This window comes from Scyliorhinus torazame, chromosome 7 (genome assembly GCF_047496885.1).
Source record: "Scyliorhinus torazame isolate Kashiwa2021f chromosome 7, sScyTor2.1, whole genome shotgun sequence".
Classification (NCBI taxonomy): domain Eukaryota; kingdom Metazoa; phylum Chordata; class Chondrichthyes; order Carcharhiniformes; family Scyliorhinidae; genus Scyliorhinus; species Scyliorhinus torazame.
The window spans coordinates 42417726-42437008 of record NC_092713.1 but is presented as its reverse complement, the minus strand read 5'-3'; the positions used below and the strand labels follow the sequence as shown (position 1 = coordinate 42437008).

At 46.2% G+C, this 19283-nt stretch overlaps 1 protein-coding gene and 1 long non-coding RNA gene across 5 annotated transcripts in view; one reads left to right on the top strand and one right to left on the bottom strand.

Moving 5' to 3' along the window:
• The window catches only part of cdc20 (cell division cycle 20 homolog), a 39656-nt gene extending 28014 nt beyond the window's left edge, over positions 1–11642 (bottom strand). Inside the window, exons 1-2 of one of the 3 annotated variants that reach the window (XM_072510610.1) lie at positions 11479–11642; positions 2509–2741 (exon numbers count right to left, since the gene is read on the bottom strand). In XM_072510610.1, coding sequence (XP_072366711.1) covers positions 2509–2728 — 220 coding nt within the window. In that variant the 5' untranslated portion in view covers positions 2729–2741; positions 11479–11642. Of the gene's footprint in view, positions 1–2508; positions 2742–4616; positions 4637–11412 lie in introns of those variants that run through there. The other 2 variants (XM_072510609.1, XM_072510611.1) reach the window with 2 other exon arrangements.
• An 81-nt stretch (positions 11643–11723) lies between these two features.
• Positions 11724–14443, top strand: LOC140426173 (uncharacterized). Of its 2 annotated transcripts, none has more exons than XR_011948149.1 (2): positions 11724–11801; positions 12921–14443. It is a non-coding gene; the product is annotated as an uncharacterized lncRNA (long non-coding RNA). The 2 variants fall into 2 exon arrangements; XR_011948148.1 differs by having other exon boundaries at positions 11740–11791.
• The last annotated feature ends 4840 nt before the right edge of the window (positions 14444–19283 follow it).

Genomic DNA, 19283 nt, shown 5'->3' with positions numbered 1-19283 from the left:
ATCAACGTAGGCAACAAAAACAATGGCACACCCAGCCCTGTTGACCTTCTTCACTAACACTTGGGAGTTTGTGGCAAAATGTGCAGAGCTGTTCTCATCTAGTCAAGCAACAGCCCAGAGTCATACTCACCAAATCATACTTTACAATGTCCCAGACACCACCATCCCTGGTTGTCCTGTCTCATTTACAAAATAGGTGGCATTATAGTAGTGTATAATCTGGGGAGAGTTGCACCAAGAGGCCTCAACATTCATAGATTATCATAGAATTTACAGGGCAGAAGGAGGCCATTCGGCTCATCGAGTCTGCACCAGCTCTTGGAAAGAGCACCCTACCCAAGTCCACACCTCCACCCTATCCCCATAACCCAGTAACCCCATCATAAGGGCAATTTTGGACACGAAGGGCAATTTATCATGGCCAATCCACCTAACCTGCACATCTTTGGACTGCGGGAGGAAACCGGAGCACCCGGAGGAAACCCACGCACACACAGGGAGGACGTGCAGACTCCGCACAGACAGTGACCCAAGCCGGAATCGAACCTGGGACCCTGGAGCTGTCAAGCAATTGTGCTATCCACTATACTACCGTGCTGCCCTCAAGCTCCCATGCAGTCTCAATAAGTAGCAGGTCATACATAGGCAAGGAAACCTCCCGATTACCACATACCACCCACTCAGTTGATGAATCAATAATCTCCATGGTGAATACCACGTGGGGGAAACACAGATGGCAAGGACACAAAATGTACTCAGGACTTCAATGGCCATCGCAAAAACTGGTTTAGTAACACTACTAGCTAGTCCTAAAGGACACAGCTGTTTGACTAGGTTGTCCTCACAAATGTTTTGGTAAGATAACCACTAAACTTGGAGACATTCCCATCTTCACATTGAGGATACATTAGATTTTGAACGGACATAGCACTCAAGACTGGATAACCACAAGGTGCTATTGGCCAGGATGCTGCCAATGGTGCAGGGGACCAGAACCAAGGGTCATGGTCTAAGGATACGGGGTAAACCGTTTAGGACTGAGATGAGAAATTACATCACCCAGGGAGTGGTGAGCGTGCAGAATTGACTACCACAGGCAGCAGCCAAGGCCAAAACATCGTATGTACTCAGGGGAGAGACACACACATACAAATCCAGTAAATATAAATTTCCTTTTGGACCAACACCATTTGAGATTAGTCAAACCAGTTGTAGAAAATGACAGCCCTTTGCTGGCACTACAGACAAGTACTTCAACATTCCAGGATCTGTTCACTAATGGAGAACTTACTATCGTCCTTAGAACTTCCTGCAGATTGATAATCCAGTACAATAAACATACCATCTGTATTAGTATTTGCCATCTGAATAAGTATTTGCAGATCAATTCTTAACTAGCCAGTCTCAAAAAGATTTAGATTCACGTTATACAATAAGGCATTATTAGCTCTAATTAGTTTCTGAAGAGAAGTGGTTAGTGAGCTTACTTAAAAAAATGTTTTGCCATCTCAAATTCCATCACCATATCCTGGGTAGGCCAAGAGGTGGTGGTGCAGTGGTTAGCACTGCTGCACACGGCACTGAGGACCCGGTTCGATCCCAGCCCTGGGTCATAGAATCATAGAATTTACAGTGCAGAAGGAGGCCATTCGGCCCATCAAGTCTGCACCCGCTCTTGGAAAGAGCACCCTACCCAAGGTCAACACCTCCACCTTATCACCATAACCCAGTAACCCCACCCAACACTAAGGGCAATTTTGGACACTAAGGGCAATTTATCATGGCCAATCCACCTAACCCGCACATCTTTGGACTGTGGAAGGAAACCGGAGCACCTGGGAGGAAACTCACGCACACACGGGGAGGATGTGCAGACTCTGCACAGACAGTGACCCAAACCGGGAATCGAACCTGGGATCCTGGAGCTGTGAAGCAATTGTGCTATCCACAATGCTACCGTGCTGCCCTGTCACTGTCCATGTGGAGTTTGCACATTCTCCCAGTGTCTGCGTGGGTTTCACCCCACAATCCAAAAGATCTGCATGTTAGGCAAATTGACCATGTTAAATTGTCCCTTAATTGGGGGGAAAAAAAAAAAAAAAAAAAATAAAAAATAAAAAATTGGGTATTCTAAATTTATTAGAAAAAAAAAGAAACCCTAGGTAGGTCAAGAACAAAAAAAAGTCACACAGAAGCAATGTCCCCTTCAAGCTCCCACAGTAATTCAGAACATACTACACAAGCCACACAAAGACAAAAAAAAAAAAAGGAGAACATTTCATGGAACAAAATGTGGCAGAGTCAAAAGGGGCACATTCCAAGCAGGTTTCAAATGAAACTATACATGTGTTGTTCTATTCTATCTCTTTACCCCAAAAATTTGGCATGCAACAATCTGGAAGCTATACAAATGCTATCCAAAATCCCATCCCGATTAGAAAAAGCTGTGAGCCAAATATTGAAAACTAGGGCAACGTTAATCCAGCAAACAGGACGTCTCCCAGTTACCTGGCGTCTTGCTGGGTGTTACTGTCTTGGATGCATTCAGTGCCCGGTTTGTAGTTTTCATTGGCGATAGACTACTGGTATTCGCCAAAGTAGAAATTGACCCAGAAACACTATTGTTCTCCTTTGCTTTCCGCTGCCACCTGGCAAGCGGCCCATTTGTTATGGGAGCATCCAATTTCAGGAGGTTGTTGATGTCACTCTCAAAAACAAACTGAGACATTCTGAGCACACTTCTGTATAGAAGAAAAGGAAAATTAAGAGAACAAGTCAGAAGGGGATGTGAACAAGCTGACCCAATTCATATATACAATTCAATATATTTGAAGTACAAGTGCCATTGTTTCAACAATGGATTCGGGTTAGTTTATTCAGTCTTCAAGCACATTAGCAGATGACATCTAATAATGACACTGGAAACCTACATTCAGTATATTTGGTTAGCCCACATTTTATAAAAGTTCATCATAATTTGCTTACTTTTGCCCTCTCGTGTCTCAATTTACAAAGCCCAAGATCCCATGCCTTGGTAACCAGCTTCTCAACTTGCACTGCATAGTCAATAATTTGTGCACATACAGCCCAGGTATCTTTGTCCTGCACTGCCTTTTCAATGGCACCATTGTCACAACAGGCATATTCAACTTTTTAAGGTGCGTTTCTAAAAGAAACACAAGAAACGACATGGTGACAAAGATGGCTGAGAATGTTTGGCCCTTGTTTTGCACTGTAACCAATCACTATTTGTTGATGTACCATTGTCAATGTACTCTGTCGATTATTCTTTTGTCTACTACGTACATACTGTCCCTTGGCCGCAGAGAGAGAAAAGAAGAAAAAAAAAAATACTTTTCACTATACTTTAGTACATGTGACACGAAGGGGGCGATTCTCCGATATGGAGGCCAAGCGTTTGTGCCGTCGTGAACGCCGTCGCGTTTCACGACAGCACGAACAGGGCCCGGGCACGACCTATTCTGGCCCCCACAGGGTCCTTACGCGGCACCAAGCCAACCTGCGCATGCGCTGTCGGGGCAGCCCAATCCTGCGCAGTTGGGCCACGCCATCCTGCACATGCGCGGGGATCGTCTTATGCACGCCTGCCCCGCACCAACATGGCGGCGGTGGGCCCCGATCGCGGGCCAGACTCCATCGGAGGCCCCCCTGGTGAAGGAGCCCCACTTCCTCCCCCACAGGCCCCCCCCCCCCCCCCACACAAGTGTTCCCGCAGAATTCCCGCCGGCAGCGACCAGGGGTGGACGGCGCCGTCGGGAACCGGTCGTATCATAGCGGCCGCTCGGCCAATCGGCGCTCGCCGGTTCTCGGAGCGGCGTGGCGCAAACCACACGCCGCTGGTTTCGGGGGGGGGGGGGGGGGGGGGGGGGGGGGGAGAGAAAGAGAGAAAGAGAATCACGTGTGGGGTCGGGGCGGCGTGGCGCAATTCGCGCGGCGCCCCAGCGATTCTCCCACCCGGCGTTGGGGGGGGGGGGGGGGGGGAAATAGCGCCCAAAATATCAATCAATGTAAACTGAGAATGGAAACTTCCTATGTGGATCATACTTAGTCCCAAGAGAGAGCAAGGGATATCACACTTGAATGGTGTCAGGGACTTCTTCAAACAGGGATTTGAAAGAGGGAAACCCCAAAGATGCAAAAGACTAAACTTTAATCCTGTGAAAACACATCTCCAGCTAATTTATATCTCAAGAATGTGGAATTGTCCAAGTTCAAAGAAAACGGACTATGGGCAAAAGACTGATTGCTGCTGCTTTTCAGGAATACACAGGGACATGGGTTTAAAAAAAAGCTGGCTGCAGACCAGTGTACTGGTGCATTAGTGCATATGTGACATAAGAGATAACAGCCAGTCACCCCTGCAAAAAGGCAAGCAGACAAAGGATGACTGTCACTGAAAAAGATAGAAGCCTCAAAAGGAAATTGGGTGACTTTTCAGCCAACTCTGTAGAATCTAGTATGTTCAATCTAATAAACCAAAGTCAGCCCCACTAGAATCACCCAACTTAAGGGCCACAACATACTCCCATCTATACTCCTGAACATGTATATTCCACCCCCCACCCCACCCAAGTTTTAGTAACTAATAAACTTACTTTCTTTGACTCGAGAAAATCTGGTTAAATTGACTTCTCCCTAAAAGGAAATGGGGAAGGGATTAATTTTAAATTACTGTTGTTGCTGCCAACCGAGGAGAGGGTGGGGGGGGGGGGGGGGGGTGGGGGGTTGAATAAAGAAGGGGAGCTAGCTCATTCCCCCTCACTTGAGAGCATAACACACTTTGGGTCCAGATGGGAAGTTAACAAATTTAGGGACCTCGGCTGAAGACTGGTCATGATAGCATGTATTTTATTTTTAAGTCTCTCCTGGTTCTTCCTACGTAAATGTATCACTTCACGTATCTCTGCATTAAATTTCACCTGCTGTGTCTGTCCATTCCACCAGCCTATGTCCTCTTCACACACTTGCAGAACCACACTACCTTCCTTCAATACAAGTAATAACCACTCAGCACTTTGGTTAGATACTCTGCCAACTCATGCTTCAGCTTTCACATAAGTCGACTATGTGGCACTTCAAAAACACCTTTTGGAAGTCCATAGACACCAACTGCATGCTTACCTCAAATCAAAAATAAAGTTTAAAAACAAAATGTTTTGATACATGACTGTAATAAAATAAGTGAGAACCCATAAATACCCCGCCGGCAGAACAGCTCCTCAAACACAGTCACAAACATCCCCCACCTTTTCTCAAACCCCTCTTCGCATACTTTATCTTCTCCAACCGCAGGAAGTTGTACAGGTCACCCAACCAAGCCACTACCGCTAGTGACAATGATGACCGCCACTCTAGTAGAATTCACCACCGTGCAATCAGAGACACAAAGGCCACGACACGGCCTTCCTCTCTCCATGAGCTCCGGCTTCTCTGAAACCCCAAATATTGCCCCTCCTCCACTATCCTGACTAAGACCGCAAACACTCCTGTCCAGAGTCTCCCAATTTTTCGCAACCCCAAAACATGTGCGTGTGATTCGCTGGTCCCCACCCATACCTCACACTCATCTGCTACGCCCTGAATGAACCCACTCATTCTCGCCCGAGTCATATGTACCCTGTGCACTACCTTAAAATGCATCAGGCCCATCCTTGCACAGGAGGAGGCTCAGTTTACCCTACGGAGTGCCTCACTCCATATTCCCCAATTGATCTCATCTCGCAACTCCCCTTCCCATTTCTCACTTGTATATATCCCCAGTTCTTCCCTGCTCTTCCTCATTCAGAAGCAGCAGTCGCTCCAGCAGCGTGTCCCCCGGCAAGCTAGGGGACCCCCTCCAGACGTTTCGCGCAAAGTCCCTAACCTGCAGATAACTGAACTCACTCCCCTCGGCAGCTCTACCTCTCCCTTAGCTCCTGCACACTGGCGAACCCTTCCTCCAAATACAGATCCCTCACCTTGGCCAGCCCCACTTCCTACCACGTCTTGTATGCACTATGCATCCCCCCTCTCTCGGAGCTCAAACCCATGATTCTCGCACAGCGGCGTTAGCATCAACATCCCTTCCACCCCAAAATGCCTCCTCAGCTGATTCCATATCTTCATCGTGGATTGCACCTATTCGGAGCAATCGGCAACGCTGCCGTCACCATAGCCTCCAAACTAGACCCTGTACAAGATTCCTCCTCCATCCGAACCCACGACACCTCTTCTCCCTACCACCATCGCCACACCTTATCCACTTTCGCCGCATAATAATAATAATAATAAAAAAAGCAAGTTCGGCAATGCCCTCCACCAGCTTTGTTAAGTTCCTCTTACGGACCCCAGACCATTCCCTCGCTATCTGAATCCCCAAATACCTAAACCTATCTCTCGCTAATCAAAAATAAAGTTAGTTAAATGCATGTAGTGTAAAGGGACATTTAACTAATTTCATATCTTTGGGGTGAGATGCGAACATGATCAATCTCTTGGCAAGGAAGTCTCATTCTCGATGTACTTATTCCTTATGTTTTGAATAGGCTTTCCGTTAAACCCGACCTCAGAACACCACAAACGCAACAATAGATGGTAACAGGAAAATAAACAGCCAGCAACCAAACAACAGATTAAAAAGAATCAGAATGGGGCAGCACGGTGGTGCAGGTTAGCACTGCTGCCTCACGGCGCCGAGGTCTCGGGTTCGATCCTGGCTCTGGGTCACTGCCCGTGTGGAGTTTGCACATTTTCCCTGTGTTTGTGGGGGTTTCGCCCCCACAACCCAAAAAATGGGTAGGGTAGGTGGATTGGCCATGCTAAATTGCCCCTTAATTGGAAAAAAACTAATTGGGTACTCTAAATTTTTTTTAATTTTTATAAATGAATCAGAATGGAGCAATCATGGTTATTACCAGATTGCTTTGAGCAAGTTGCAGGTCTAAACCAAGCTGATGCGTGGCTGAACTGGCACGTTGCAGGTCTAAACCAAGCTGATGCATGGCTGAACTGGCACCAAGGATTTGCTAGGTAATGCATCACAACAGGATTTGCTACAAAGCCGAGCAAGTCAGTCCACTTCTGCACATAATGGGTGGTTGTGTAAAGATACCTAGTCATACAAGGGATTGACAAGGAAACCACTGTATTATGACAAAGTAATGAAAGCATTCAAAGCCTACTTCAGTCTCAGGACAGTGCCATTGTTGAGTGGGCAAAGCTTTACATTTGCACCCAGTGACTGGAGGAAAAGTATTGATTTGCTCATTAATGATTTATGGCAATTGCAAGAATTAATTTAAGATAGAACCATTGTGGAGTCTTGGCAAAATTGTTGAGTTGGTGAAATATAAGCAGACCTCTTGCAGCCAAAGTGTGACTTAACACACCAGCCAAGGCAGTTTAGTCAACCAGACAAGTGGAGGTTAGGAAGCAGAATAGTTCAGTAATTTGTTGTGGTAGAGAGACTCATTTGCAAAGAAGCACTGACTCAATGGACTTTGTTAACTTTCAAAATAAAAACATGTTGGTACAGAAACGGGGGAAACTGCAAAGATGGCACAGCAACAATCAAAACCAAGTGTTTTAGATATGGTAGGAAAAGGCAGCATCAACAGAGATTGTCCCACCAAAACGGCAGAGTGTCATTTTTGTAAGATGGGTCATTTTAAAACAGGTGTTTTAGCAAGGGGTTTAACATTGCAGAAATAAAGAAAAATCCAACAAATTGATGTAACTGATTTACAGATGCTGTTTCCGGGCACAATTAAAAGGTCAACAAGTTCAAGTGCGGAGATTTTGACCAACAGATATAAAACATGTTTTAACTGGACAGTGGAGCTGGAGTTCTGATCCTTTAGTGCGTTGAACCGTGGCTGAAGGAGGATCCTTAGCCATCAAGTGTACAACTCCAGAAAGCCATGGGACAGGTGACCGTAATGCTTCAACATATAGGGAGGACAATCACTTACGAGATTGTACAGATTTACAATGGATCTACAGAATGGAGGAATTTGAAAACCAAGAGCAGCCTAAAGATTTTAATGCCAAATTTCCACATTTAACAGCTTGGCAGTTGAAATCAGATCATTTTATATCTCAACACTTTATATCTCAACCAAAGCAAAGCTGGTGTGTGTTTGTTTACATCAAAGAAAGTTCCTGACCCATTTTGTCACAGGTAAAGCAGGAAGATGACTCAATGTTATGACAAGGAATAATCGCACCTATAACAAAACTTATATGCTAGTGTTCAACTACGGTTCAAGCGCCAAGAACATATGGATCACTGAGTCTGTAGATCTTGTGAACAAAGCTGTTGAAAGGGCAATCCTGTCTGGCAAAACTGGAAAGAATTCAACTTTCATTAAGCGAGACACAAGTAAGGGCTTTCGGCAATTAACCTCAGAAGGTGAATCCAGACTGTGACGGTGATGTGCTGAGTAGTCGCACATCAGGTGGCTCTCCTCCTGTGAAACCGAAAATAGGCTTTAACTCAAAATAGTCCACAAATACAAGGTATCCCCGCATCTCAACTAACATCAACACGAACGGAGATGTCGCGAAACAGCAGCTTCAGAGGCTGCAGAGACAAGAAATGAGAAAAGCCATGAGAAGCAAGTGGCTGAGCCAGCATACGCACGAGGTGAAGCAGCTCGGGCCACACCACAGAGAGAAGAACCGACCCATGCAGAGGGCCCTCGACAAGGCGAAGATTGGATGCCCAAGGAACACCATTAACAGAGTTAGAAAAAGCTTCAACACACCAGAGCGACCGGATAGTCGCCCTGGAAAAGAAAATAACAATATTGGTTGCGACACAAGGGATTCTGAAGGGAAAGATAGAAGATAAGGAAAAACGATCAAGGTGCCAAAACCTGCATAGTGGGCCTGCTGGGAGAGATCGAAGGCAGGGACCCCACAGACTATGTGGGCCAAATGCTCAGCAATCTGGTGAGAAGGAATAGCTTCCCCAACCCATCAGAAATAGACGAGAGTCCACCAGCCATCCATCCAAGACCCAAGGCTGGAGAACAACCGAGGGTGATAATCGCTAAAATGCACCGGTATCGAGACCGGGAAAGAATCCTGTGCTGGGCAAGACAAATGAAAAACTGAAACTGGAAAGATCACCGGATCAGGATCGACCAGGACACTGGGACTGCCCTGGCCAAGCACCGAACAAAATTGAAAAGGTGGAAGGCAGCCCTGTACAAGAGCGGCGTAAAATTTGGGAGGCTGTATCCGGCCAAACTTTGGGACACATTCCAGGACAGGGAGCACTTCTTCACGGCCCCTGTGGATGTGGACAAATTTGTGCTGAAGAACGGGCTGGAGAAATAGCAGCATGGATAGCAGTGAAAAGAGCACCCGATGAGGCTTTATTTATTAATGTCATTAACCAACTCGAAGAACACTATGCACGGGACTACATTGCTTTGTTTTGAGGACAGGATTACAGGAGAGGAAGGAAACAGCGAGAGCAACAGAGCACAGGAAAACGTGAGGAGAAGGGCAGGTAGGGCAAACAGATAGCTGGCGACAGGTAGATACATAACCGACCTCAGGAAGGGGGTCACCTAGCGGAAAAGTTAGTCAGGTACTGGACAGCTTTCTGAGAGTCGAGGTCCAAGGTGCTGGGGCTGAGCCATACACAAGAGTGGCAGTCTTTGAGGTATCAGACCAGCCAGATCTTGTCACAGGGAGGGCAGCCAATGCCCTCACCTCCATATCGCCTGTCGGAGAATCCTGCTCGGCTAGCAATCCGCAGCACCACCCAAAGCTGCAGACTGGGTTGTCCCAGGTTCGATCCCTGCTCTGGGTCAGTGTGGAGTTTGCACATTCTCCTAGTGTTTGCGTGGGTTTTGCCCCCACAAGCCAAAGACGTGCAGGGTAGGTGGATTGGCCACGTTAAATTGCCCCTTAAATTTAAAAAAATGAATCGACACTAAATTTATTTATAAAAAAACCCACAATAAATAGTATGGGGTGATAATTACACTTTGGCACAAGAAGTTTGAAAAATTATTTAATGAATGGCACAACGCTGGGAGGTTCCGAGGAACAAAGGGACCTTGGCGTGTTTGTCTGTAGATCTCTGAAGGCAGGTTAATAGGGTGACAAAAAAGGCAACATGGGACACATGCCTGTCATGAGATGCAGCCATGCAGATAATGATAGACAGACAGGCTTCTAATGAACACAAGAGAACAGGACACTCGGGGGTGGTATCTCACTATAAAAAGGCACGAGGCACTCACACTCCACCTCTTTTCACTGATGAACATCTACAGAGTCAGTCAAGGTGTTTGTACAGCATCACAACTCCAGCACGTGGCTAAGAGCTAGTCTGGTTCAGTCAGACAGAGTAACCACACTTAGGTTAGCAGAAAGTCAAACTCCAAGAACTGTGCTACTGGTACAATAAATCAGATTCAACTAACTTCAAGGTCTGGAGTATCTTTTGGTAAAGCTGCATCCAGTTGCAGCCAGTGTTATCCCAGAGTACATAACACAATGCCTTTATCAATCAAGTAAGACTTACAACACCAGGTTAAAGTAGTGAATCAACTTGCCCTACACAATCCATCAGTTAGCCAACACATCCATCCTTGTTAAGTACTGCCTTCCTAAGCCAATTGCAAAGCAGAAAAACTCAATGAAATGGATGATTCTTGACTGCCAGCTCAACAGCCTTTTTTTTGTTGCCCATATTCACTATGGGGAGGCAACTAGCTCAGTTGACTAGGCCACTGGCATGCAGATCAGATGAACGCCAGAGCAAAGCATTTGATCCTCATTTCAGAGGCAGCATGTTGGTCAGCACTGCTGCCCCACAGTGCCAGGGACCCCAGTTCGATTCAGACCTTGGGTGACTTTGCAAACACTCTCCCAGTGTCTTCGTGGGCTTCCTCTTGAGTGCTCTGGTTTCCTTCTCCCACAGTCCAAAGATGTGGTTAGGTGGATTGGCTATGTTAAATTGCTAGTTTGTCCAAAGGATTAGGTAGAGTTACAGGGATACAGCTGCAGCAGCCGAATGGCTGGTCTTCTGCACAGAAGGACTAAGATATTTATAAAAAGCAAAATACTGCAGAGGCTGGAACCTGAAATAATAACAGACAACGCTGGGAAAACGCAGCCAGTCCGACCATAGTTGTGGAGAAAGAAAATAGAGTTGACGTTTCGAGTCCACACGACTCTACTCTTCAGTATTTGTAAATCTGGCAAAGAGAAATGATAAAACTCTTCTTTTTAAACGTCAGAGGAACTTTTCTCCGAGGGTTGCACAAAGTACTGCCCTGGACATTGGCCTCCAATTCCTGGAGACTCCGGGCCAAAGCTGGAGGGTCGGCAACCCTCCCGAGGGCCTTGCCCAGCAATACAAGAAAATCCCCTTTCAACCCCACTACCCACCTTCGGATTGAACAGAACCGAGAATTTAAAAACCACACAGATATGCGCCAGGCAGCAGAGTCTCACCGGTTCCTTAGGCCTGGCTTGGAAAGCGGTTACTCGCCGTCCTCCCGCTCTACACAAAACGGCCTCGCCAAGGCATTTAAACTGCAGCCGCCAAACCGCTCGGCAAACGGCGCTCTCCCATTGGACCACTCAAAGCAAAACAGCCACCCTATTAGACCAATCGATTGACCGATTCCAACCGCCGCTCGATCGCCATGGGAACCACGCACGCCCGCGCGCGCTCTCCGGCTCTCAGCTGCGGGGGCGGGACGGGGAAACGCATGCGCGTGACATCCCGTGCCCAATTGAGACCTTGGACGCCATGTTTGATAAAGTAAGATACAGTAAGTCTTCGTACTGTGCTCGCCCCAGTCCAACGCCGGCATCTCCACATCATGTTTGATAAAGGCGAGGAACCTTCCACTCTCGCCAAGCCAAATGTTTCCTCCCCATGAAATCAAACGTTGCCGCAGTGAGAAATTTAAGGGGGCGGGGTGGAGGACGCAGCTAGTACGGCTGCGTCGGTGGAAAAGGGAACGGCCCAGAACAACAGACCCCGAGAGGGTCGCAGCCCAGAAGACGGGGGGGCGGCGTGAAGGACACCCGGAAGTCCGCACGCTAACTTAAATCAGAGACTTCGGATGATTCCGACTCTCAACAAAATAGTTACAAAAGTTAGAAGGATTAAAGCTATTTATACCCCCTGCCCCCCCCCCCCCCCCCCCACACACACACACACTTTAATACCCCTTCACTGGACCTCCAAACGTTTCACTGGTTGTCAGACAGTTTTTAAACCCATTTTTCTCCAGTGTGAGGAAAATATCACGTCTTGCCTTCCTCTCAGAACCTTTTCCACATTGTGAGTAAATCAGCAGGGGGCTGTTTTTTCTTGGATGTCTGATGAAATGTATGAAACGGTCTCCATGGTCCCATAAACCCAGGAGATTACTCCAGGGTTTTGCATTTGCCATACGTGTCTTCGAAGTGTCTCTGTTTGAAGTGGGACCTGACACCTTGGGTGCGAAATACCATGTCCTCCCAGGAAGTTCCGTCAGTGTCATCACTTTCCAGTCTCGACTGTCTTTGTTTTTATAAATTTAGAGTACCCAATTCATTTTTTCCAATTAAGGGGCAATTTAGCGTGGCCAATCCACCTACACTGCATATCTTTGGGTTGTGGGGGCGAAACCCACGCAGACACGGGGAGAATGTGCAAACTCCCCACGGACAGTGACCCAGAGCCGGGATCGAACCTGGGACCTTGGTGCCATGAGACAACATTTCTAACCACTGCGCCACCGTGCTGCCCTCAGTCTCGACTATCTTTTGCTCCCTGTCTTTACTTCTTAAAACAACCTAGGTCTTCTTTAAAAAGTTCAACATGCCCATAGGTGAAGCTGTAGTGGACTTTCATGACACTGTGTAATATTAATTATTATAATCTTTATTGTCACAAATAGGCTTACATTAACACTGCAATGAAGTTACTGTGAAAAGCACCTAGTCGCCTCATTCTGGCACCTGTTCGGGTACACTGAGGGAGAATTCAGAATGTCCAATTCACCTAACAGCCTGTCTTTCGGGACATGTGGGAGGAAACCGGAACACCCGGAGGAAACCCATGCAGAGGGAGCACGTGCAGACTTCGCACAAACAGTGACCTAAGCCGGGAATCGAACCTGGGACCATGACGTTGTGAACGGAACTCTGATGCTGTGAAGCAACAGTGCTAACCACTGTGCTACCATGCTGCCCAGTATAGTATACTGCTGGTGCCCCTGCCAGAATTAAGATTATTTAAAATTCATAGCATCTGTGGAATCCCAACAGTGCAGAAGGAGGCCATTCGGCCCATTGTGTCTCCACAGACCACCTGAAAGAGCATTCTACCTAGGCCCCTCCCTACATATCCTCGTAACCGCATAACCCCACCAAATGTGCACATCTTTGGACTGAGAGGAAACCAGACCACCTGGAGGAAACCCACGCAGACAGGGGGAGAATGCGCATACTCCACACACCCAAGGCCGGAATCGAACCTGGATCCCTGGTGTTCTGAGGCCATGCTAACCACTGTGCCATTGTGACATATAATGTCATATAAGAGCAAAAAAAAATTATATAATGCCTGCAACACAGTAACCATGGCATGGAGTTTTCCATGAAAGAACGAATGTGCAGACAGACTAATTCACAGTAAACAATATGACAACAAAGCAGCACGGTGGCGCAGTGGGTTAGCCCTGTTGCCTCACGGCGCTGAGGTCCCACGTTTGATCCCGGCTCTGGGTCACTGTCCGTGTGGAGTTTGCACATTCTTCCCGTGTTTGCGTGGGTTTCGCCCCCACAACCCAAAGATGTGCAGGCTAGGTAGATTGACCATGCTAAATTGCCCCTTAATTGGAAAAAATGAATTGGGTACTCTAAATTTATTTAAAAAAAAACAATGTGACAACAATAGCTACAGCTTCAGGGCGTTATAGAGCTGGAAGAAAATTAAACGATGAGAGGGGTGTGTGGAGATCAAGGATCTTTGAGAACCACACACAGATCTACTCTTATAACCATATACTCCAGGACTAAGTTCAGCTTTGTATGATCTGTTGGTGATTAAATAAGCCACTAATCAGGTTCATAAACCAATTATCAATCCATGTTGTTTTGTTTGAAAAAAAATAGCAAATCATGATTTTTATTCCCAAACTCTTCATTTTTATATTTGTTTATTTATGAGACAGTGGGGTTGCTCAGATGTCATAAAATACAAAGAGAAGACATAGCAAATGTGTCTTGTCTAATGTCACTCATGTTTTCATGACAACATTAACTTGCATTTAATACATAATTCAATATACAAAACTATCCCAAAGTGCTTCATGGAGATGTATTGAAAAAATGGATGCTGAGTTAAATGAGGCACTATTAAGAGGAATAAAACAGTAAGGATGCATGATATTAAGAAGAATAAAGGTTTGGTTGAAAAGGTAGTGTTTTAAAGAGTCTTAAATGAAGAAGGTTTCCGAAAGAAAATCCAGTGCCGGAAGCCGAGGTGGATGAAGGCATGGCTATATCATTTACATTGTTTCTCCAGGGTTTCCACAGATCTTTTGCTGAGGTTACAGCGGTCAGTTCAGAGAATGCATGGGGAAATTCCAACCCCTTGTGTGAGCTTGAACCCAAACCCTATGATCTGGAGGTGAAAGTGCCACCAACTGTACAAATCTGATTTAACTATTGCTGTGTCATATAATTTGACCATTTTGAAATATAAGCATTACTCATACTTCTTGGGCAATCCTTTGGGAATGAGGATGACTTACTTCCACCTCAGTTAAAGGGGTTCTGAGATTGCTGATAAGTTCAAAGTGCAATCTACAGGCTCTGCTACATTCAGGACAGTTGGTACTTGAAGGGCTGGATAGATGAGTTGTTTGGGTATTTTTTTAACGATCTCACTGACGCCTCGACTTTGTCTCTGTGAATTTCTAACAAATCTCTCAATGTGTTCAATACCTTTCAGTGAATTGACCTTCTCCATCTCGGGTGGTCACAAGCCAGGAACTCCCATGAGTTGGTGGGGAATGTTTGACCTCTTCAGGAATGCTTTTATGATATCCCTAAAGTGTTTCCGCTCTTCTCCTGAGAGTCTCCTGCTGGGACCAAGTACTAAGCAATATTTGCTTTGGGGGTCTGGTCTCAGGCATATAAAAAACACGTCCTACCCAGTGGAGTGGTTTTGAGTGATAAGTGTCTCAATGGTGGGCATGTTAGTTTGGGAGAGGATGCTGCTATTGGACTGCATTCTTTGTCACTGGATTTGGAAGATCTTGCAAAGGCACCACTGGTTGTACTTCTTCAGTGCTTTGAGGTGTCTACTGTAGGTTGCCTAAGTCTTCAGAGTACATAAGAGTATGGAATTACTGCTGCCTCTAAACAGCAAGGAAGATTTTTGAGACCCTGATCCTGAAATACTCTTTTCGTCAGCTTCCACAGCAAAACACATTCCCCATTGATTAAGATTGGTAAAACCGTGGAAAAACTGGCCCACTTTCCATGATTTGGGAGCCAACTCTCGAAGAAGGCAGACATGGACAACAGAATTCATCATCACCTTCAGCTGGCTTACTGAGGAAAAGAGTATAGACACCTAAGAATACGGTAGCACAGTGGTCGTGTTATTGGACTAGTAAATCATAGTAAGCCTGGCCTAATAACCCAGAGAATTGAGTTCAAATCCCACCATGGCAGCGAAGGATTTTAAATTGAGTTACTGAATTCAATCAGTCTTGAATAAAACATCTAGAATTAGTAATGGTGATCATGGAACTATCAAATTGTCATTACAAAAACCCATCTGGTCCACAAATATTCTTTCGGAAAAGAAATCTGTCATTGTTACCCAATCTGGCACCTATGTGACTCCTAGATCCACAGCAATGTGGTTCATTCTGAAACAACCTAATAAGGCACTCCATTGTTGGAGTTGAGCAATAAATGCTGACCTTGCCAGTGATGCCCATGTCCTGTTAATGAATCAAAAAAAATATTGTGCAATATTTCCGCTTGCTGCCAAATTATCCGTTGTATCCATTGTAAAGTGAGAGTTCCATTCTCAACCCTTCAAAGGGCACATCTTGTCCTACATGATTCAATTGACTGAAAAATCAAGTTCCTTTGCTTAGATCAGACCAAATTAAAACTCGGTCTACAAAGAGTGCCACATTTTATTTTAAAAAACTGTTTTATTGAATTAATTAAGCAGGGAATTCTATAATCCACAACATAGAGTCAATCTCAAAAAAACATGTAACTTTATTAATCTAGCTGCACCATTGAAGACAGAATGGTATTTACATGGCTAATATTACAAGGAATAAAGTATGTTAGAATATGAATAAAGAGTGCACACAATAGAACGTTACAATAGTTTTGTTTTGTTTTTCTGTTCATACAGAACTACACTAGAACATTTCAGCTGTCAAACTATTGCTGTATTCACAATGTATATCAGAGAAACACAATGGACAATCTCTTTATAGAGCAGACAATGAATCATTTGTGCATACTACAATTGTGCTCCCCACATACTCTGCAGTACAACCATAATGAATACTGTTATATTGGATAGTCAGTTATACGGTGGAGTCCGCTAGTTGACACTGCTTGAGACAAACCTCGCAAAATGCGATAACATTAGAATTTCTATTAAGCTAAAAGGAAGAAAATAAGATCTGCTGTATAACAACTTTAACCTCCTTAAATGCTATCCAATATCTATATACAAGAATGAATGCCAAAAACTACAACAGCTTATAACGTGAATACAGTATAACATCTTATCAATTAAATAAAAATACACATGACTTCTGGAGCATTTAATTCTTTACATTTTTGATGGAGAACAGAAATCACCATCTTACAAAGCATGAAATTCATCAAACTTTTCACCATCTCTCGATTTGCTGAACCTCTGGAGAACAGATAGTGCAGGGCCTATTTCTCTATGGGCGTTTGCAACTCTGGTATATCTTCACTTATATCTTTTACAGCTTCTACCGCCAAGTTTTCCAAGAAAAAATAAATTATTCCTGCATCAGTCAAAAAGGTTGAACCCTGCCTCACAACAAGATTTGATCAGCCCGGGTGTGACAGGCAAGTCCAGTTCTATCGCCATTGCGAATGCAGCTGAGTGGATACACTGCTAACTATTCCTCAGTCCATGCCTCGGCAATAGATTTGTCACTTTCTGCTTTTCACCACACAGGTTTGTATGAACAAGGGTTACATCTCACTATCCAGCAACACGAGAAAACCTTTAGTGCTGCAAAGCTTTCCACGCTGATTTGTTTGGGAAGCACGTTTGATTTAATTTTCAAAAGGCAACTGTCGAGCAGGATTTTCTGAGCTCTTTTGTGACTAAACCATCTCATCAAAGTTACCAAGCTTACTTTCACACGACCATCTCCTATTCCGGTTCTTATTTCTTTCCCCGAACCCAAACCTCCTCAACACTTCCCAGAGATACTCCCACTCTACCTGATCGAAGGCCTTCTCCGCGTCCATGGCTGTTACTATCTCCGCTTCTCCCTCCACCGATGGCATCATTATCACATTTAGGAGCCTTCACACATTAGTATTTAACTGCCTACCCTTTACGAATCCCGTCTGGTCCTCATGAATCACCCCCGGGACACAGTCCTCAATCCTCATGGCCAACATTTTTGCCAGCAACTTCGCGTCTACATTAAGGAGCGAGATCGGTCTATACGACCCACATTGCAGTGGGTCCTTATCCCGCTTCAAGATCAAAGAGATCGTCGCCTCCGACATTGTCGGGGGGGCAGGGTCCCCCCCTCCCTTGATTCATTGAAGGTCCTTACCAGCAACCGGGCTAACAGGTCTACATATTTCCTGTAGAACTCCACCGGGAACCCATCCGGCCCTGGGGCCTTCCCTGCCTGAATGCTCCCCAGTCCTTTAACCAGCTCCTCCACCCCAATTGGCGCCCCCAAACCAGCCACCTCCTGTACCTCCACCCTTGGGAACCTCAACTGATCCAAGAATCGCCGCATCCCCTCTTTTCCCCCTGGGGGCTGGGACCTATACAGTTCCTCATAAAAGGCCTTAAAAGCCTCATTCACTTTCCCTGCCCTCCGCACCGTAGTTCCCCTGCCATCTTGGACTCCACCTATTTCCCTCGCTGCCATTCTCTTACGGAGCTCGCCTTCTCCCCATATTCGTATATCGCCCCCTGTGCCTTCCTCCACTGTGCCTCTGCCTTCCCTGTGGTCAACAGGTCGAACTCCGTCTGGAGACTTCGTCTCTCCCTGAGTAGTCCCTCATCCGGAGCCTCTGCATAGCTCCTGTCCACCCTTAAAATCTCCCCCACTAACCTCTCCCTTTCCCTGCCCTCTCTCTTCACCCTGTGAGCCCTGATGGAGATAAACTCTCCCCTGACCACCGCCTTCAGCGCCTCCCATACTACTCCCACCTGCACCTCCCCGTTGTCGTTAGCCTCCAGATACCTTTCAATACACCTCCGCACCCTCCCGCACACTTTCTCATCTGCCAGCAGTCCCACATCCAACCTCCACAATGGGCGTTGGTCCCTCTCCTCCCCCAACTCCAGCTCCACCCAGTGCGGGGCATGGTCCGAAATGTCTATGGCTGAATACTCCTTTCCCTCCACTTTCGGGATCAATGCCTTGCCCAGACCAAAAAAATCTATCCGGGAGTAGGCCTTATGAATGTGGGAGAAAAAAGAAAATTCTCTGGCCAAAGGCCTGGCAAATCTCCACGGATCTCCTCCCCCCATCTGATCCATAAACCCCCTAAGCACCTTGGCCGCAGCCGGCCTCTTCCCCGTCCTAGATCTGGAACGATCTAACGCTGGGTCCAGCACCGTGTTAAAATCCCCACCCATTATCAAGCTCCCTACCTCCAGGTCTGGAATACGCCCCAACATCCGTTTCATGAATCCAGCATCGTCCCAATTTGGGGCATATACATTCACCAGTACCACCTCCGTCCCCTGCAACCTACCACTCACCATCACGTATCGACCTCCCTTGTCCGCTACTATGTTCTTGGCCACAAATGACACCCCCTTTCCCACCAGTATTGCCACCCCTCTATTCGTCGCATCCAGCCCCGAATGGAACATCTGCCCCACCCATCCCTTCCTTAACCTGACCTGATCTGCCACCTTCAGATGTGTCTCCTGAAGCATGACCACGTCTGCCTTCAGTCCCTTTAGGTGCGCGAACACTCGGGCCCTCTTAACCGGCCCATTTAGGCCTTTCACATTCCACGTGATCAGCCGG